The sequence below is a fragment of the Falco biarmicus genome, chromosome Z (genome assembly GCF_023638135.1).
Source record: "Falco biarmicus isolate bFalBia1 chromosome Z, bFalBia1.pri, whole genome shotgun sequence".
Taxonomy (NCBI): Eukaryota; Metazoa; Chordata; class Aves; order Falconiformes; family Falconidae; genus Falco; species Falco biarmicus.
The window spans coordinates 21,059,631-21,075,886 of record NC_079311.1 but is presented as its reverse complement, the minus strand read 5'-3'; the positions used below and the strand labels follow the sequence as shown (position 1 = coordinate 21,075,886).

At 40.6% G+C, this 16,256-nt stretch overlaps 2 protein-coding genes across 4 annotated transcripts in view; both read right to left on the bottom strand.

Annotated features, from left to right (window-relative positions):
• SNX24 (sorting nexin 24) overlaps nt 1-5,947 on the bottom strand; it is a 91,974-nt gene extending 86,027 nt beyond the window's left edge. The window contains exons 1-2 of one of the 3 annotated variants that reach the window (XM_056324132.1): nt 5,786-5,915; nt 2,692-2,912 (exon numbers count right to left, since the gene is read on the bottom strand). In XM_056324132.1, coding sequence (XP_056180107.1) covers nt 2,692-2,751 — 60 coding nt within the window. In that variant the 5' untranslated portion in view covers nt 2,752-2,912; nt 5,786-5,915. Of the gene's footprint in view, nt 1-2,691; nt 2,913-5,785 lie in introns of all 3 variants that reach the window. The other 2 variants (XM_056324133.1, XM_056324131.1) reach the window with 2 other exon arrangements.
• Nucleotides 5,948-12,650: 6,703 nt separating this feature from the next.
• Nucleotides 12,651-16,256, bottom strand: part of SNX2 (sorting nexin 2) — a 32,619-nt gene continuing 29,013 nt past the window's right edge. The window contains exons 13-15 of the mRNA XM_056324109.1: nt 14,115-14,195; nt 13,936-14,007; nt 12,651-13,138 (exon numbers count right to left, since the gene is read on the bottom strand). Of these exons, the coding sequence (XP_056180084.1) occupies nt 13,088-13,138; nt 13,936-14,007; nt 14,115-14,195 (204 nt within the window). The 3' untranslated portion in view covers nt 12,651-13,087. The remainder of the gene's footprint in view (nt 13,139-13,935; nt 14,008-14,114; nt 14,196-16,256) is intronic.

Here is a 16,256-nt window from a genome sequence, read left to right as displayed (position 1 = left end):
GCAGCAGCTTAACTGATTATGCACACATTCAGTCATGTTTTTCACTTTAGTTTTACCTTTTTCAAGTTTCTGCCTTAAGTGCCTTCATGTGCACTGCAAAATTTACTATGTCATACTTTATACTCTTTAAGTCCCCACTGCGTATCAAGTAGTCAGTTACAGTAAAGAAAGTCGAAATACCTAAGCTATGCCAAACTGTAAGTCCTTGTAGTTTTATACTACTATAAACAAGAGTATAGCCTAGTAATTAAACTGCTTCTTCTACAGAAGTCAAGTCTATGGACTTTTATTTTAGGATCTTACATGTCATATCTTACTTCCACAACATTTGCAACTCCAGGAGCAATTTGGGAAGTAGTATTGGAAGTGCTAATTAAAAACACAGTAAGCACATATGTCAGTCAAGTATGCCCTCTGCTCTACAACACATTTAAATGTATGTCACCTTGACCTGCAATATACCACTGTATAATATTTTTGGTCAATATAAATCAAATGTACACTAATTTATTCAGTAAGTTTCCTAGCATCCGAATCAACATTAGAAATCTAACTAGTATTTATTATTCTGTTATTGACAAAGGGAGCATATTTAAATGATAACAAGAACACATGGGTGTCATTTTGAAGTTGAATTGTTCCCTAGGGACACCCTTAGTAAGCGTCTACATTTAAAGGTCATTCACTGCCAAATTATGAACAACTGTTGCATTTATTAACACAGGCTCAATAGTTTGGAAGCTAGTATCATCAATTTAAACTGACAATGAAATCTAATTGTCCACAAGGAAAACAGACATTTTCCTTATCCTGTGTTTCATCATTTTATCTATACCCCAAAAAGAACTGGAACAAGAGCAAGTTTACTCTGTTCTTTTGGTGGGTTTTTTTTTTTTTTTGAGGGGGGTATAGTGTGGAAAAAAAGGCTTTCAAGGTTTTATGTCAGAGGAATAGTGCTTTAGTAAAGCTGAGCTCCTGAAAAAGACTGAAAGGAGCATGTTTCCCATTTACTTTGTTGACAGGGCCCTACCTCAAGTGTTGCATAATAGACTTTTCCCTCATTTTTCTTTCTAATCTTTTCTTTTCCTAACCCAATCTTTCACTGGTCAAGACCCCACCCTTTCTATTTTTTAATTTCTCTGTAGTTTTCCCTTTAAAGCTAGGGAGAAGTTTCCAGTTTCTCTGGCTTCTACCCTCTCCCTAGAACTGCATTCTGTTTCTACAGCTAACCAGTGGTCGATGGGTCTCTGCTCATTCCACTTTCCCAGTGCTGTCTAGCTGTATCAAGGAGAAAAAGAAAATCATCTGAAACAATATGTTTCAGGGAAAGCAAGCTGAAAACAAACCAGTAAGTTGGTAATGAGCTTCCTTAAAGGACAAACACTTCTTTTATGTCTTTCCACACACCGAGAATACACAGTGCCAGGCTGAATCCAAGAGGAACTGGATTCTGTTCTGCGAAAGATAGGGAACCAGAAACCCAGAAAGGTCAGGAAAGTGTGTTTTGGAAGCCATGCAGACGAAGGAGTCATCTTCCAGTCTCTCATTTCATGCAGGAAGTCACCACTGTCACTGTTCCTAACAAAGAAACTACGACTATCATCACCATATTTCTCAACCACTCCTGCCCTGCAATGAGCAGGGACATCTTTCACTAGGTCAGGTTGCTCAGAGCCCCATCCAACCTGACCTTGAATGCTTCCAGGGATGAGGTTCTACAACATTACTGGGCAACCTGTTTTAGTGTTTCACCACCCTCACTGTAAAAAATTTCTTCCTTATAAGTACTCTGAATCGACACTCTTTTCGTTTAAAACCATTGTCCCTTGCCCTATTGCTACAGGCCCTACTAAAAAGTCTGTCCCCACCTTTCTTACAAGCCCCCTTTAAGTACTGAAAGGTCATGATAAGGTCTCTCTGGAGCCTTCTCCAGGCTGAACAACCCCAATTCTCTCAGCCTTTCCTTTTAGGAGAGGTATTCCAGCCCTCTGATCATTTTAGTGGCCCTCCTCTCGACGTGCTCCAACAGGTCTACATCCTTCTTGCACTGGGGGCCCCAGAGCTGGATGCAGTACATCAGAGTATGAGAGCAGAGTAGAGGGGGAGAACTGCCTCGCCCTACTGCTGACCACGCTTCTTTTGATGCAGCTCAGACCCAAATACAGTTGCCTTTCTGGGTTGCTAGAACACATTGCCAGGTCATGTTCAGCTTTTCATCCACCAGTACCCCCAGGTCCTTCTCTGCAGGGCAGCTCTCAATCTCACAGCATGTAGTGATACCAGGGATTGTCCCAACCCAGGTGCATGACCTTGCATGTGGGCCTTGTTGAACCTCATGAGGTTCACATGGGCACACTTCTCAAGCCTGTCTGTCCAGGTCCCTCTGGATGGCATGCCTTCCCTCAGGTATGTCAACTGCACCACTCAGCTTGGTGTTGTCTGCAAACTTGCTGGGGGTGCACTTGATCCCGCTGTATGTCATTGATGAAGATATCAAGCAACACTGGTCCTAGCATGGACCCCTGGGGGACACCACTCAGCTCAATGTCCAAATGCAAACCAGTGATATTGACTACTACCCTCTGGTTGCGACTATCCAACCAATTCTTCACCCACCAGTCCACCCATCAAATCCATCTCTCTCCAAATTACACAGAAAGACCTCGTGGGAGACAGTGTCAAAGGCCTTACAGAAGTCCAGATAGATGACATCTGTAGCTCTTCCCTTGCCCACTGATGTAGTCCCTCCATCACAGAAGGCCACTATGCTGGACAGGCAAGACTTGCTCTTGCTGAAGCCATGCTGGCTGTCTCAAATCATCTCCAGCTTCTAGGAGGATCTGTTCCATGATCTTCCCAGGCATATAGGTGAGGTTGACAAGTCAGCAGCTCCCAGGGTCTTCCTTTCTACCCTGTTTAAAAAAAGGGTGCAGTGTTTCCCTTTTTCCAGTCACCAAGGTCTTTATCTGATTACTGTGACTTTTCAAATACCACGGAGAATGGCTTGGCAACTACATCAACCAATTCCCTTATGACTTTGGGATGCATCTCATCTGGTCCCACAGACTTAGGTATATTCAAGTTCCTCAGGTGGTCACAAACCTGATCTTCTCTTACAGTGAGAGTGACTTTGCTCCCCAAGTCCCTGTCTTGTAGCACATCCACTCAGGATGTGTAGGAAGACAGGTTGCCAGTGAAGACTGAAGCAAAAATGTTAAGTACCTCAGCCTTCTCCCTGCCCATTCTTACGACTTTAGCAGTCATGTTCATCGGGCTGGGGGTACATTTTCTTTGACCTTTATCACCATACTGTTTTAAATGTTAATACTATACATAAGCCTGATGATGCAAAATAACTAGAACTGAATTACATATATAATTTCATAGAAAAAAACCATACTTCACTCAGATATACTGCACTAGTCCAGGACTGCAGCCATCCCCTTTAATTTGAAGGTTACATTTCAAAGAGATTCAATACTTCACAGTGTCACTTCCTCCACTTATCTCAACTTTTCTAATTCATCAGATTCAGGTAGCACAGAACGGGTGAAACATCCACTTAATCACAAAGACTTCAACACCCTGCAATCCCCATATTTTATAGCATTATCTACCAAACCCACAGCTTCGGACTGTTAACCCCCACATAATTATGTTCAAAAGAATGAGAGCTGATGTGGTCTGGACACAGAAACATTCACAAGCTCCAACCGTCCAAGTGAAATCACCTTTTTGCTCAATGCAAAATATTTCCTATGTTACTGTTTTTTCTTGGGTAAATACCTCTGCCTATACAACATTTTCCTAGCTAGTACAGAGTAATGGTAAGCTCTCATTAACCTCAGTTTTGCTGGAGGGAGGGCTTACAGCGTACTCATCTGCAGCGGCCATGAATTTCTGTGCTTGAAACAATACTTATGCAAATTATTTAGCAATGTAACAAATTGACAGTTACGCTAGAATAAGCCTTGCTCATGCATATTCCATAAGCTCTTTAAAACATAAACGAAATACACACTATTATTATCAGAACAGACTTCCATATCCTCTCTCACAAGCATGCCTGCTGACCCAGAGGAACTTTAGCTATGCCTTCTAGTACAATTTCATGGTCAGGGAAATCCTTGAACTGACTCATCTTATAGTGTAAAGCCTAGTAATTTTTGCATGGGAAACTCCCCTCACCTGATTGAAGAGGAAAAGTAATCATGAGGAACAGCAATCAAACTATACTGAGCTACAGTAAGTTTCAGATCCATGAGTTTGACTCATTACCAGTGACCTGAGAGAAACACTGTTGTAATAATCAAACATCTTCACTTTCAAGATCATTTGCTTAAAAGACTTCTAGAGAGACAGTTTCATTTCTGATTTCATTGAAGCTTATACAGTTTAACAAAACATCCTCTAGATAGCAGGACTCAGTGACAGAATTACTATTGAAGAAATAACACACCAAAACAGATTCTAAAAACATATAGCTATGAAAAATCCTATTTGTGTGATATGCACATCTTAGAAATCACTCGTGTCACATCAACTAACCTGCTCAACTGAGACATGCTGGGATCAGTCTGTGCTATTGTAACCACACTCAACTGGAATGTTTTAAAGCCAGTTTCATTCCCCAAAATCATGCAGACATGTTGTAGGGAACCACCTGCACTGAAGTTCAACTGAGAGGCAGAAATATTAATGCAGTTACACTGCCACATTAAGGCATCTGAAGCGGCAAGGCTTCTAAATGCTTGCCAGCACTGAGGACCAATGAATACACAGCATTAGCATCAGGTAGACGCACTTGCTTCACGTAACTGTGCCTATACGGATTAATCTTCTGGCAACTCTACAGGATTAGATTTTTCCTGGTATTTCTCAACAGCTCAGAACTACCGATTTAATAGAAAAATTAGCTTTGAATATCCACCTTCAGTAAATGCCTTGGGCTTTGGTCGAGAGCATTGCCTGTCTCTACCCTGCATCATGTGGAAATGTGTTAGAGCCCAACAGCTCCATGGGATGAAAAAAACATTTGAGGTTGAAAAAGTTGAGGTTGAAAATTGCGTAGACTAACACCTCTGCTCAGGCAGGGCCAGCTAGAGCAGGCTGGCCAGGACCGTGTCCAGTCAGGTTTTGAGAACCTCCGAGCACGGAGACTTCACAGTCCTGTCTGTGGGCGCCCTGTGCCACTGCTTGACCACTCTTGTGGCAACAAATCAGTTTTATGTTTAAATGGTATTCCCTGTACTTTGACATGTGCCTATCACCACTTGTCCTGTTACTGGGTACCAAACAAGAAGACCGTGGCTCCCTCTTCCCGATTCCCTCCACTCAGATTATTTGTATGCCATGATGAGATCCCTCGAGCTTCTCGTCTCCAGGCTGAATAGTCTCAGGTCTCCCAGCCTTTCCTCATGCAAGAAATGCTCCAGCTCCTTCATCTGGTTTGGCCCTGCGCTGGCCTCGATCGAAACTGGGGAGCCCGGACCAGGGCCCAGCGTCCACAGGGGCCTCTCCGCGGCGCCGAGGCCGCGCCACCTCTCCCCACCCGCTGGCTGCGCTGTGCCAGCCGCCGTCGCCACCGCTCCACAGCGAGCAGCTCCGTGGGACAGGGACGCCGCCAGGCCGAGGACGCGCCGCGCCCGGGCAGGGCACGGCACACCAGGGCGGCCCCGCCCCGCCCCGCCCCGCCGGCCCCTCAGGCCTGGCCGCCGCCGCCGCTGCCGCCGCCGCCACACCGGCTCCCCGAGGCGCGAGGGCCTCCCGCCCCGCCGCCTCTCACCGTGTAGCCCCGCTCCAGCTCGCTCTCCTCATAGCGGAAGGAGGGGATGTACACCTCCATGGCGAGCCGGGCCGGGGGCGCCCGCCTGCCCCCTCAGGGCCGCCGCCTCCCGCCGACCGGCGCCGCCGCCATCTGCACGCAGCACGTGACGCCGCGCACGTGACGCCGGGCGGGGCGGGGCGCTGCGGCCCGCCCCCATCCGCACCGGGCCGGGAGCGCGGGCTGGCGGCTGGCGGGGCGGGGGGGGGCAGCCCCCGGTAAAGGCGTGCGAGGACACGGTGCGGGCCGGGCGACGGAGGGGTTGGCCCTTCCCGCCGCCTTTCCCCGCGGTGGGTACGGGGCTGAGCAGCGCCGCTGTGCTGGCGGGGCGGGGGCGCCTGGCGCCGGTGGGTGCGGGGCGAGGCGAGGCGAAAGGAGCGTAGGTTCCCCTGGAAGCGCTGCGTTTTTGAAAGCAAAGTTGAAGAGCACCTGCTTGAATACGCCGGTGCAGCAGTGTTGGTTTGGAGCACGGGGAAAACGGGCAGGAAAACGAAAAAATAACTTCCAAAGGGATGAAACAATCCAGTCCTGAATTGGCACCGCGACTCCAGCTACCTCCTGTGCCGGCTGGGCCAGCAAACTCCCGACAGCTGTGCTGATGCAGTGCCTTCCACAAGGCCTCCTGTAAACTGCAACATGAAATTCAGGAAGAAAACGGTTCAGTGTGGAGGAAAACCACCCGCTCTGTGGCTTTCTGAGGAGCTGCCTCTTCGTTACTGAGCAAAGCACACCATTTCACAGAGGTGCAGATGATTTCTAGTCATTGGGGAAATCAAATAAAACTTCTTACTCCCCCAAATAAGCACCTGTGTTGGCAACATAAACGGTAATGGAGGCAGAAAAAGAAGGTGGAATAACAGATGCGTTTAGTAGGCAATGCTGTCGCACAGCAGAACACTCCCACCTCACACAAGTTTGCTAACCTCAAGCTTCAAACCATTTGGAAGCAACTGTATTAGATGGCAGGACCTTAAAACTCACCTTGTAAGGCTTCACGAATGCTGTAATCTCAGAGGTTTAACAGTTGAGATGTGCAACTTCACCATCTCTCACTATCTTTAAAACAGTAGCTACCCTTATAAATTCATGTAAATGCAGGGTCTGATTTACCATAAGCAAGAGTCAAGTACAAAAACCTACCTCAAAAATGGACAGAAACCAAATGACTACTGTTATTTGACATCCATGGTTACACTATCTCAGAGTTTCCAAGATCATCTTTTTGAGCTGTTTTCCGAAAACTGATCTGCTTCCTTAGAGACTAGTAACATCAGGGGAAAAAACGTTTACAAGCTCTTTTCACCTCCATTTCTCTTTGTTTTACTGCCAGCTAAATTGAATTATGTTTTGCTCTAAACAAAGACCTATATAACCTGAAGAATTCAATACAAAATGGAAAGCTTCTGACTAAACCCAAGAGAACTAAAACAAACTAACACTAGTTCACTATGCTAATAATGACCACACATAATAAAAAATGAGCTGAAATCAAAGGAAAATAGTCCTTAGTCATTTGTTTCTGCACAACACTGCTCCTCTGCTACTGTCCTCAACTGCTGTTGACCAGCAGGATAGTCCCAGCACTGCCGTGTGGTAGTGGTGACAAGAGCAAACAGGTTTACAGCTCCTGTGTGCTCTCGCTGTAGGGACCACGGCCTCTGAACACAGTGATGACTAAAGGGAGTCAGTAAGGTATCCCATTTGCTCCTGAAGCATGCTCTGATAAATACATTATAGCCATCCCAATGGTCATATAAGGATAGTCTAATCAGTCTGGTAAATGTGGGCATGCTAGGGAAGAATTATCATGCTATCATTACTGTTAGTTGCTGGTTAAGACTCTAGTCTTTAAGCTTAGTTTCTGTTCCTCCCCTAACACAAAATGGATGAACAGTCTAATGACACCATTTATGCCATAATGCATTTATGCTGATGAGAAGCCAGCAGAAGAATTTGATAGGGGCACTATTTGTGGTTGTTTGCAATCTAATAACTAATTATTTCAAAAAGCTACTTTTCTCCCTAATATCATATAACTTATTAACAAAGAAAAGTTTGAGACATTAATCTGGTTTCAGATTCAATAGTATATAATGGAACTTTTGACTGTGCATCAGCCAAGAGGAACAAGGAAGATTACATGGTGAGCTGCATTCAAATACATCAGTATGTTTTGGAATGTTAAATACTTAATTTGAACAATATATCATCATTAGTTGGCTAATCTGTAAAGTTACATCTAAAGAAAAAATAGGATTTCTCACATGGCTGACTGGCCAAGGATTGTCTTTCTGTCTCATACATTGAGGATCAAAAATTTAAGAAACATTGATTCATAAGATGCTATCAACATGTGTTGAAAACCATCCAGGATTGTTTTTGAAAGCTAATTGCACAAATGATACAATGATTCCCACAAAGCAAGATTACATTTTAAGTGTAGCTTGATTTGAACTGCTGTAACGTGTATTAAAATCAAGTTAGTAATCTTAAAAGCAAAACTATGAAAGGGTTGAGCTCTGCTGATAACAATTACATAGGCTGCCTTCAAATTCATGCGTTGAGCAACCCCAAGAGGTCCTCTTGGAACTGTGGGTGTTGGTCTTCAATTCTGGTGTTTGTTAAAAGTATCCATATCTTGGGTTGTATTAAGTTAACTTGATCCAGGATGCAAAATAGATCAATATATATATAGTCCAGTTTTAATTGATACTTGTTATTAGACTCTAGCTTAACCTTCCACGATTAAAGACACTAAGAATCATCAGTTTCGAATCAGGTCTAACCAGTGAAGTATACAACACTTCAATAGGAATGTGGCATTTTCAGTCAAACTTCCAGACTATCTAAAAATGAAATATATTTTTGAAAATGTCCATCTGTGTCCCATCCCTGTGTCCCATCCCTGTCCATGTCATCGTCCCCTGTTGTCCCCCCGTGTCCCCGTCCCCCCCGCCAGCTTTGTTGGCCACTTCTGTTTTAATTTTTTCCCAAAGTTATCACTGTACAATATCCAGGGGGTGGGAGGATTCAGCATTCGTCATGCTACAGTGATTCACAGCAGAGAAAAAGGAATGAACACAGGCAACTCTGAAAGATCAGTTTCCACTAATCCTCATGATTCAAGGACTTCCTGAATGGCTAGCTTCCAGAATACAAGTAGGCAAAGAAATGCATATAAAAATTCTAATCAAAGCGATAAGTAATGTACACATCAAAACAAGAGACCAGATTAAAAAAAAAGAGATAGTCCTTAATACCACAACCTGTTTGCCAATTTTTCAGTTGCTACCAGAAAGACCAGAAAGGTTTTAAGCAAACTTGCATGTCACCGTACTCCTACAGATACTTGATAAAACTTTGAGTAAAACAGCATTTGCTTTTTAAGATGTTCGCGTCTTCTTCACTCAAGATTCAGCTGCACATTTTTTGAAAGTGCTGTAGTTGTTTCTAAAACATCACCAAAGCACTTCCATCAGTCGGTAAGTACACACAAGACCACTTGGAAAAAAAGACAGGAATCATAACTGGGTAGATCAGTTGTTTTCTATGTGAGTTCACAGAATAATATAAAAACCTCAGTACTTCTAACAGTCACTAAGCTGGAGCTCCGAAGCACTTAAGTTTTCTGAACAGCTGGAATGTCTGTGCACATGGGTGGGTGGGGCAAGAGGGGAAAATCAATGCATTAGAATGACGTAAGATAACTGCAGGTTTTCATATGGTGCAGCACTCCTCTGCCCTGCTGGAGTTCCTGCCTTCCCTGGAACTTCCACATCAGACTTGAGGCTGAGATAAAGCACTTCCTTTCTCATGATTTGTGCTATCTTCTTTCTTGTGCTTTTCTTATCTTGATCTCTTGAAATCACAGATATACATGGTTTAACTCAAGTGTTTTCTCACCTTTCCATTTTCATTGCATATTTCTTTTACTTTAATTTCAATACAAAAAACCTTCTAGAAGCATTTTGCTTAAGCTGTGTTGCATACTCTTCTGAGACCTCTTTCTTAATGACAGAAAACAGATTTTGATTATTTTATATCCCTTCCCTATGTTAGCTATTTCATTACTGATCTGGAAAAAAAGCAAGCAGTGTTTTAGCAGGGAAGTAAGAAGTTATTTTACTTATTAGCAAGTTCACCCCCCATTCAACAATGGAACACAAGAATTTTAAAAAAGGGAAGACCCTTAGCAGATAACAAGTAACACTTTGAACAACATGGAACTTCAGCTCCTTACATCTTTGAATTTTCAATTTTTTTTTTCCTCACATGGTTGTAATGGACTCATGTTTTGCAAGAAATTCAAATTATTACACAGCCTTCTATTCTAAGGTGGAAGTTTTTTCTGAAGACAATCATTTCACTGTCCATCTAATTTTAGTGGATGTTGGCTGTTCACTTAAATGCACAGAATATACTAGTCAGCAGCTCATCTCCATCAAAATTTGAAACTGACATATCTGGGGCATGAACTCCAGAGATGCCAAAACACAAACTCTCATATGAGGCCTTCAGAGGGAAATAAAGAAGGAATAATTGATAGGGAAGCAGAATATTCCATTTGAAAAGGGACAGTGACTAAAGAATCAAAGACTTACTATAGACTGAACATCAGTTTAAGAAAGAGGTAATAAAGTCTTCAGTTTGAGCCACACCACATGATATATTTTTAATTCAAAAAGCACCATGGACATGATGGATACAAGAATGGGGATGATTTAAAATTGTTGTAAACATATACAGATTATTTTAACCTAAAATGTAAACTAAACTTCACTAGCACTTTGTCTTTTGTACACTATTCCTGATGTAGTTCACCATTTTGCAAACTTTCATCTTGTTTATGCTAGTGATTCTTCAGTGGTACACTGGCTTGGGAGTTTCAGGGAAACACCACTTAAAGTTAGTACAAGATTCTGTAGTGAGCTCCACAGAGGAAATAGTTCAGCAACACCTCCATTCACTTGGTTTGAGAAACATCTGCCAATACAGACATTCATTGTATTAGGAAAGACGATAAGCAATTCTGCAATCTCCATAATGTTGGGGAATATATGCAAAATAAATTAAACAAATTTTTGAAACAAGAGTTTTATGCTAGCCAAGTGTGACAGCTGATCTGGGTCTTCTGTTCAAATTAACCTTGTAATGCAAAAAAACCACCACAAATTTTTTGTATGAGCAAACCTCTCTAACACCGAACTCCAGAAATGCTATTTGTTCTCCAACAGGCTTCTTGTTTTAAGACACCCACCTACACAACGCTTGTTTTCAATTGTCTAGCATAGACAAAATTGCACTAATCCTTGCTAGGAGACTAATGTGAAAGCTATTTCTTATTCTCTCATCACAGAGAGAAGAAATGTGATCCATAATTCAACTGAATTCTAATCCTGAACAGAAGCAAAAAAGAAAAAAATAATCGAGAGCTAAGAAAGTTGGATAAATCACTGAAAGAAAAAAAAAAAAAAAAGATCATGAAAGTATGTGTTTGCCCATTTTCAGCTCTGCATGTCCACATTGAGTCTTAAATTCTGGAAGTACCCACTATCTCCCTCACTGGAACAAACCTGAAATTTAACATTGAGCTGTTGGTCAATTCTCATTAGCACTGAGCGAGCCGAAGTCAAGTATACCATAACACTTACTCAAGTGTTATGCCTAGATCAATTTCTTCATCACAAACCTGTTGCATACTTGAGCTTTTCAAAAAGCAGTTACAAGCTAAATGATTTAACAAACACTGAAGCACAGATACTACAAAGCTTAAGGTTTTAACTTTTCACCATTTAAAAAGATGCTTGATATAGGCTTGATATTTTATTTTTTATTTAAAAAACCAACAGTTTCTGTACTAGTTTTCTTGAAAATTCCTAGAAATACTGAGCCAACAGAGTTCTGTACAGAAAACAATAGGGAACACTAACCTGGAAAGTTTATACTAATTTCATTGCATAAATCACAGTGTATGATCTTCCACCTGAATTTAGGTTGCCATTTTGTTCAGAAATAGTATTGGGTGTTTCTTTATGCTTGACCACAAACAATACAAATTCAGGGGCCTATCCTGCAGTCTTATGATTAACTGAAAGCAAGAACTTCTCTTGTATTTTACATGATTAATGTTTGTCTAAAATATCTTAATATTAGTACATGCGATTGACAAGCACTGTGTGTCATTAGAAATGACAGGGCAGCATGTTATAGGTTAATATTGTGTATTTCAGAAAACGTTTAGCTGCTTTGATTTCTTATAAAAGATACAACCATATAACCAGTTCCTACAAATATGTTTTCTACTCATGAAAATCCAAGTGGAATGGTAGCCCTTACAACTAGTTTGCACTCAGCTGAATTACCTACATTTCTTCCTCCTCGATTACCAGAATTATTGCAAGATTTTTTTCTTTTTGTATCCTGAGACCATTTAAGACAACTGATGAAATTTATCAGTCCACTAGGACACCGGTATTTGACCATGCAGTTGATCTTAACCCCTTAGAAGCTTTGTAAAACACTTGGAAGACACTTCTGGTTTTGCCTGTCTTTTGCCCAAGCATCAGTATTTTGACTCTATGAGTATTAATGCATTACAGTTTACCAAGGCAGCGATAACTTCAGGTGGAAAGAACACTTGTAAAGAAGAGATTCAGAATTAAAAACCATAACAGTTTATCACCAATACCTCTTTGTGGACCTTTAATACCATCTCCAGCATTCTTTACTAAGTGTTGTTTGTGCCTTTGATATGATCTCAATTTGTTCTAAATGCTACTTCTAAGAACATTAGCAAATACCTACAGACACAAAACAGACAGAAATGTTTAATGTTTCACAAGGTACATCCCTTTATTATTGTAATCACAAAAACATGATTTTGTACAGGAATGTTTAAGTGAACTTCAATCGATGCAATTAAATTTGTTTCATAAAGATCAGGTAAACATACTACAGAACTTCATATTGTAAAGAACAAAAATATCAGCTTTCTGGCCTTGCAGTGCACATTTTAGTGCAAGTATTAAGACACAATAGTGTTCAATTCAGCATGTATTGCAGAACATCATGCCACAGTCCACTTCAAAGAGGGTCAGGACATGCAGCTTGTTAATAAAATGCTGTAGTATATAAAAAAAGCCACATGTTAATTTGTAAAATATATAGTGGTTTATTTGGATGATTTAAAGTGATTTCACTGTGGAATTTAGTTTTATCCAGGATAAACATCCAGACTGTCTTGTCATTTGGAGTATTTTTCTTTTAGGCGATGGCTTTGGCTTCAGGTAGGAATGCCTCCCAGTATTTTATTAGCTTGAAGAGAAGGGAAAAACATTATAATAAGTACTAAATGTTGGAAAAGAAAACACACGGATCTTCCTTCTCTTGTGGTAAACTTGTCCCCACCCGACAAAGTAAGAACACAGGTGCTTCATATTACATATCACATTACTACATAATGCAAGAAAAAATAAAAGTAATAAATACACAATTCTACTTATAGCAACAGAGTTTTTACCACACATTGAACACAATGCCACAGAATAGTTACACAGAAGTTTTTGTAAGCTCAGTTTGCTATTCTTACCTCTAAGGGTACCACCTTTTTTTTTTTTTTTTCTTTTTAATTAAACAAAGCCACAGGGTTATATTCATGGCATGAGCAAAGGAGAGAGTCCAGACTCTTCTGGGAACAGGACCTACTTCCAAATCATTGGAAACTGTTTTACAGTATTCAGTAATATTATATACTTTTTAAAAAGAGCACTAAATATTTAAGCATTCAAGTCTCCTCAGTAAGTCTAAGTACGTATTCATTACAATTTACTCCAATCTGTAAGTTAAAGTATTAATTCAGTTTCAGAAGAAGGTAAGACCCTCCACTCGCCCATATCTGTAAGGCAGCTTCTCCCTTGATTTCCTGAATCAGAGCTGTGTAAAGGAGCACAGCAATAGCTGGGAAATTCCAAACACTTATGTTATTCTCCAACACAGTACAGGCTAGAAGTAGTTCTTTATGTTTTAGAAATTGCTATACTTAAAGCCTGCCTTTTTAAAACTAACCTAATATAGAACATATTAACTTGTACAAAACTTAAAATTTATCTTACCTGCTGTTGTGTTTGCACTAATGACTCTAAGTACTCGATAATAACAGTTTTAAAGTCTTTCACTCGTTCCTTCTGTTAATAAATAAATTATAGCATATTAACCTCTTAACCAATTTTACTTGGAATGTCAATATTATCTAAATTAAGACTGTTATTTACTTGGACAAAATTATACATGCCTCAAATCTTCCCACTTCCTTGCGAATGGTTTTGGAGATTTGTTCAAAATCTTTTTCCCCTTGCTGAACTTTTGTCTCCCACTGGCAAAGGAAAGACATACAGAGTTAAGACTGTGTTCTCCATTCAGTCAGTCAGTATCTGAACCTTTTTTAGTATATTAGTGATAGTCCCTCAAGAGCTGAAAAAGACCTATTTGGGGTTTTTTGCATACTTAAGGGAAAGTCTTACAATAATAACTTAAAAGTAACAGATTGGGTAATAGGATGTCATCAGATCAGTTAGAACAATGGTATCTCTAAGGTAATGCTATCTATAGATGAAAGGTAAAAATATCTTAGTATTGCTATTAAGGAACACTTAACATTTTTTTAAGGATTTTTTAGAATCCAGAAAGGACCTCGAAAGCTTTACCCACCCATTTACAAACATTGCTATAGGAGGAATCTAAACCTGTAAGTTTTCTGTGACTAACTGTCCAATCAAGTGTGTGAGAGTTTCTCAAAAGTTAGTTCCCTATACTTTCCTAATCCCAGAAAGAGTTGATTAAATTTTCATCTCTGTCTATGATCAAGTGTATGGTTATCTCTATCATACTTCTGTTGCAGATGGCAGGCTACTAACGACATGTTTATTGGCTTTCCAGTCAGAATGCATGTTACTTAACCAAGTCAAAGCACATGCTTTCTTGTTCAGTGGGAACTGTTTTCACAGAAAGCAGGAATAGAAAAGTTATTGCAGGTAAGGAGAACACAAAAGGAAAATTCAGAGGAAGTTATGTTGCTTGTGGTGTTTTGCCATATTGGGAGTGTGGTATTCATGTAACAATACATGACACTAGGTTATGTTTCTCCTTAGTTTATGGGAAAAGACATTCAGCTACACAATAAGAGATCATAATCTACATTATCTTATAACTGCTTTTACACATCTATTATATCGTGAAATCTAAGCTAGCTGGGTAGATAAGACTGTGAAAAAAAGCTATCAGCCCCAGACTTCCAACGCATGCAGGCTAAGAAATACTTAAAAGGCAACTGTATCTGTTCATCTCAACATTGTAACTGAGTAATGGGAGCCAATATATCCAGTAACGATCTTCCTCAGAAAAAGGCAGCAGGGAAGCAACATACTTCAATATAACATATTCCCGTTAGCAATCCAGTGGTACTATTTACTCAACAAAAGCATTTTGTGGTGCAGTGTCAAGTTACTACTGTGATAGGAGACGAACATCATCTATGTTCTAATAAATATCTACATATTTATATTTTTAGTTTATATTTATTGAGAGTCCCCTTATTGTCTGCATAGCTTCGTAATGTGTAAGTCATAACATGAGGTCCTTCATGGAAGACCAACACGAGGAGTTATTAGACAGCTGAAACAATACAAAACTCAGCCAAGGAAAACACAGATTAAGACTGCCTGTGCCTTCTTACCACAGCAACTAGAGGTACCTGAGACTTCAGTGAAAGCTTCTACAGGCCTAAATGGATCCAACATCCAAGTTTCATCATGCCCAAGTGCCACATATTTGATGAATTATCAATGGATAACAGCCTGTCATCTTAAGAGTTTCTGACACAGAGAAATTTCTCGTTATTCCCTAACTTATTTCTAGGACTGTTCTTTGGCCCTTTATCTGCAAAAAGCAACATGCTTTTTGTCATGGATGAAGCTCAAGTTGTGTAGGCTTCCACTTCGCAAAATCTCTGCCAGAAGTACTAGTATTACAGAGTTCAGCAACTCTGATCATACTTCAATGGCAGCACTAACTTTCCATCAGCACATTCAAATTGTGGGTTTACTAACAACCTTCACTAATCATCCAATAAAGTAGGAAAAATAAATCCTTCAGAAACAACGTAATTAATTCTTTTCATATTGGGACTGAGAAAGAGTATTTCCTACTACTTCCAATACTCAGGAAGTATTTTTGACAAGGAGTACCAGCTCACTTGTATTGTGGATGAACGGGTGACGTCGAGAGGCAACCAGCAAGAATGTGGTCACAAAGAGTGACACAAAGTTTTCCCAGTAAACAAAGGCCTTTTTTAAGAAAAAGAAAGCCAGGTTAATGAGTAACTTCAATACCATATGCAAAATATATGAGGGCAGAAAGAACAAAGCAGCATGTGGTC